Source organism: Quercus lobata, chromosome 6 (genome assembly GCF_001633185.2).
Source record: "Quercus lobata isolate SW786 chromosome 6, ValleyOak3.0 Primary Assembly, whole genome shotgun sequence".
Taxonomy (NCBI): Eukaryota; Viridiplantae; Streptophyta; class Magnoliopsida; order Fagales; family Fagaceae; genus Quercus; species Quercus lobata.
This window is the reverse complement of record NC_044909.1, coordinates 22,012,695-22,016,214: the sequence shown is the minus strand read 5'-3', so window position 1 is coordinate 22,016,214 and position 3,520 is coordinate 22,012,695. Positions and strand designations below refer to the sequence as shown.

Sequence of the window (3,520 nt, the reverse complement as noted above, 5' to 3'; positions counted from 1 at the left end):
ATATATATTTATATAAATATCATGTGGGGTTTTAGGGGCCAAAATGGGAAATTAATCCTGATTTTCAAATATTATAATTAGTAGGTCACGTTTTCAAATTATATTTTTTACTAGCATCTCGAGTCTAAGAGACTCAATTTAGGATCTATAAATCGAGTGTCAAAGACTCGATTTCCATGGTCTGATCATGTCTGATGTGGCCTTTCTTCCACGTGGCGACCATCTGAAAATCAAGTATTAGAGACTCAATTTATAAGTTCTGAAATTTTATAAAGCAATTTTTGGCTAGAGTAATTTACAAAGTCCTCTTGGCTTTGATCTTATGTGTTGCTTTTGCACTACTGCTTTCTACAAATGCTTGTTTATTGTTTAATCTCTTAAAATGGATGAATGGTGACTAAAGTACCACGCCACCACCGCACCACCGCGCGAGACCCAGGCCGCAGCGCGACCCAAGCAGCGCCAGACCCAGGTCGCAGTGCGACCTAGGCCGTAGCGCAACCCAAGCCTCTCTCACTGCAACCCATGTTTCTGTTTTTTTTTTCCTCTCTCTCTCTCATGAACACATATTTTCAGAGTAACTGAGGTTGCTGAAGTACTCGAAGAAGTCGATGGAATCATTGCTGTTGTGGTTGTGGCTGTTGTGGTTGTTGTGGTTGTGGTTGTTGTTGTTGTTGTCGAAAATAATATTTTCTTTGTTGTTAAGGTGAGAAGGTGTAAAAGCCAAAATCTTTTCTTTTTATTGTAAATGTAATATAGATGTAAATCAAGTCTTAGAGACTTGATTTACAGGTGGACGCCACGAATCGAGGTTCTTAACCTTGAGATGCTAGTAAAAAATATAGTTTGAAAACATGGTCTACTAATTATAATATTTGAAAATCAGGGTTAATTTCCCATTTTGGCCGGTTTTAGGTCCTCAACGATTACTTTGCAAGTTTCAGTCTCTCTCTAAAAAAAGAAGAAAAACAAAGAGGCATTTGGATCATGGCTGAAAGCAGTAAAAGAAGAAGAATTTCTACGACCAAAGGGAAACCAAAGTACTCATCATCTTCATGGTTAGACCTCCCTACCGAATTCTTGGAACTTATCCTCAAAAAGCTTTCCTTCGTTGACGTTATTCCCTTCAAAGCTGTTTGTTCTTCTTGGAGATCCGCAGCTGCACAATTACAATCACAATATCATTCCATTCAAATTACTCCATGGCTCATGCTTCCCAATGACCAAGAAGATGACTATACATCTCGCTGCTTCCTTAATCTCGCAGAAAACAAGGTTTACAAGTTCGAGAATGCATTTGAGTTTGAGAGACTTGGTAATGACCCTTGGTGTGTGGGCTCTTCCCACGGTTGGTTGGTGATTTTGGACGATGAAGCCAACCCACTTAGTCTTTAATCCCTTCTCTAGAGTTCAGATTGAACTCCCATAATCCCATTGTTTCCCAATGAATTCAATCCAATCATGATCCAATTTTTGCAGAAGAAACTCATCACCAAAGCTGTCTTGTTGGCAGACCCATCACGTTGCAAAAACTTTGTGGTGGTAGTGATCTATGGTTTTCTGTCAAGGCTTGCATTTGTTAAGCATGGAGACACAACATGGACCAACCTCAGCGATGCAGCTGATCAAGTCTACCGTGACATTATATGCTACAATAATCAGCTTTACGCATTGGATGACAATCTTTCAGTGAAAGTATGGGGTTTTCAAGGTCCCTCTCCCAATGAAATCATGACCATTCCACCTTTGACACTACTAAAAGATGTTGATAGTACTCGAAAGTCTTCTAGAGACATTTGTGTTTCAACGCAGATCTATCTGGTGAAGACCTCAAGTGAGCTCTTGTTCATCGAACGGTTCATTCGAAAATCTTTTAAGGAACTTAGTACCGAAGACGGCACACAGACTGTGGTTTGTTCATTTAGTACAAAGATGTTTTGTGTCTTCGAGTTAAATTTGAGAGAGCAAAGATGGGAAAAGGTGAAATCTTTGAACGATCAGGTTCTGTTCTTGGGTGGAAATCAGTCCATATCATTCTCCGGTCTTGATGTTTTCAATCGGTGCAAACCAAATTCCATTTATTTCACGGATGATAAATGGAATGATGAGTATGATACGGAGTTCTCGTATGGTGGCCACGATGTTGGATTGTTCAATTTAGATGATCAAATTATTACGCATTTTTATGATTCTGATTTGGAGAAGATCGATCCACCACCCTTTTGGATTACTCCAAATCCATGGTGAGAGACTAAGGGCAGCCTCGGTTTGATTTTTCTCTTTAGGCTTTGTGTATGGATGTATTTAGAGTTTCTGTCAGCGACGCAAGGTACAAATTGACCCAATGTGCAAAATCTGCTGTCAACAACCTGAGACCTCATGCCATGTGTTATGAGAATGCCCCTTCGCAATAGATGTCTGGTCAGTGGCGGGGAGGAGGATTCAAAAGCTCAAATGGTACATCAGACTTCTTTAGTTTGTTTAGGAGTATGGCATACAGGTTGAGCAAGCAAGATCATAAATCAGTAAAGTTCTTTTTTTGGATATAAGATCCAACAATATATAGTAGACAATAAAGAGTACTGGTTAACAATGGTGTGACTGAGAGGATGTAAAATTAGCAACTTGGCATGATTTGAATGTGTAGAAAGGAAGGGAGGGGAGTGGTGGGTATAACTTAGAGGATTAATGTATTAATTAAGGATGTGATTTTTCACAAGGTCATATGTCTCAATAATATATGCCCATGATCAATCAGTCATTCTTACTATTTTCCTGTGAATAAAATCTATGAGTAGAATTGCATCGAATATTGGGTGTGGTGTGGTGCAATGTACTTTAGTGATCTATATAATAATAATAATAACTAATAGCCGAAACGTTTGACTTTTTGTTGACCACTTCTCATTGCGCCATGTGGCTACATAAATTAATGTCACGTATACATTTAAAAACACGAACAGTTGTGACTTTTCATTTTTCAATAGGCGCCTTTTCGGTTCATAAGCACATTTTCATCCAATAGGCACCTTTTTGGCCAATAGGCACCTTTTCGTTAACCGTTTTAACTTTTTGTTAACCGCTCCTTATTACAACACATAGTTATATAAATCAATGTATATCTATATCTATATATAATATAAAAGCGAAACTTTTGACTTTTTGTTAACCACTCCTTAGTGCACCATGTGGTTACATAAATTTATGCCACATATACATTTAAAAACACTAAATAATTGTGCCTTTTCATTTTTTCCTGTTAAGGCTGCGTTTGGTTCAATATAAATCGAATTCCGAGTGTAAAATGAATGTAGGGGAAAATGAATTCCCGTAAGGAAATTAAAATCTGGGCGTTTGGGTGTACAATGGAAAATAGTTCGGAAAACGATTTCCAGTGTTTGGTAATATTCTGAAAATGCTATTTTCTTACAAATTTTTAACATTTTCTCAGTTTCTAAACAAATTTTATATCAGAAAATCCACCACCACTCACATACCAACACCCACAGAAAATCCACCA

The 3,520-nt window shown here is 37.9% G+C and overlaps 1 protein-coding gene across 1 annotated transcript; it reads left to right on the top strand.

Annotated features, from left to right (window-relative positions):
- The first annotated feature begins 987 nt into the window (after nt 1-987).
- On the top strand, nt 988-2,247 carry LOC115949979 (putative F-box protein At5g55150). Its single transcript, XM_031067235.1, has 2 exons — nt 988-1,356; nt 1,480-2,247. Exons 1-2 carry the CDS (start codon nt 988-990, stop codon nt 2,245-2,247), a joined length of 1,137 nt encoding a protein of 378 aa, XP_030923095.1.
- Nucleotides 2,248-3,520: the final 1,273 nt, after the last annotated feature.

Excerpts from the sequence above, each read along its gene's own strand:
- LOC115949979 (XM_031067235.1), top strand. The coding sequence starts at position 988 with ATGGCTGAAAGCAGTAAAAGAAGAAGAATTTCTACGACCAAAGGGAAA. Across the intron at positions 1,357-1,479 it reads GCTCTTCCCACGGTTGGTTG|AAGAAACTCATCACCAAAGC; the intron begins GTGATTTTGGAC and ends CAATTTTTGCAG.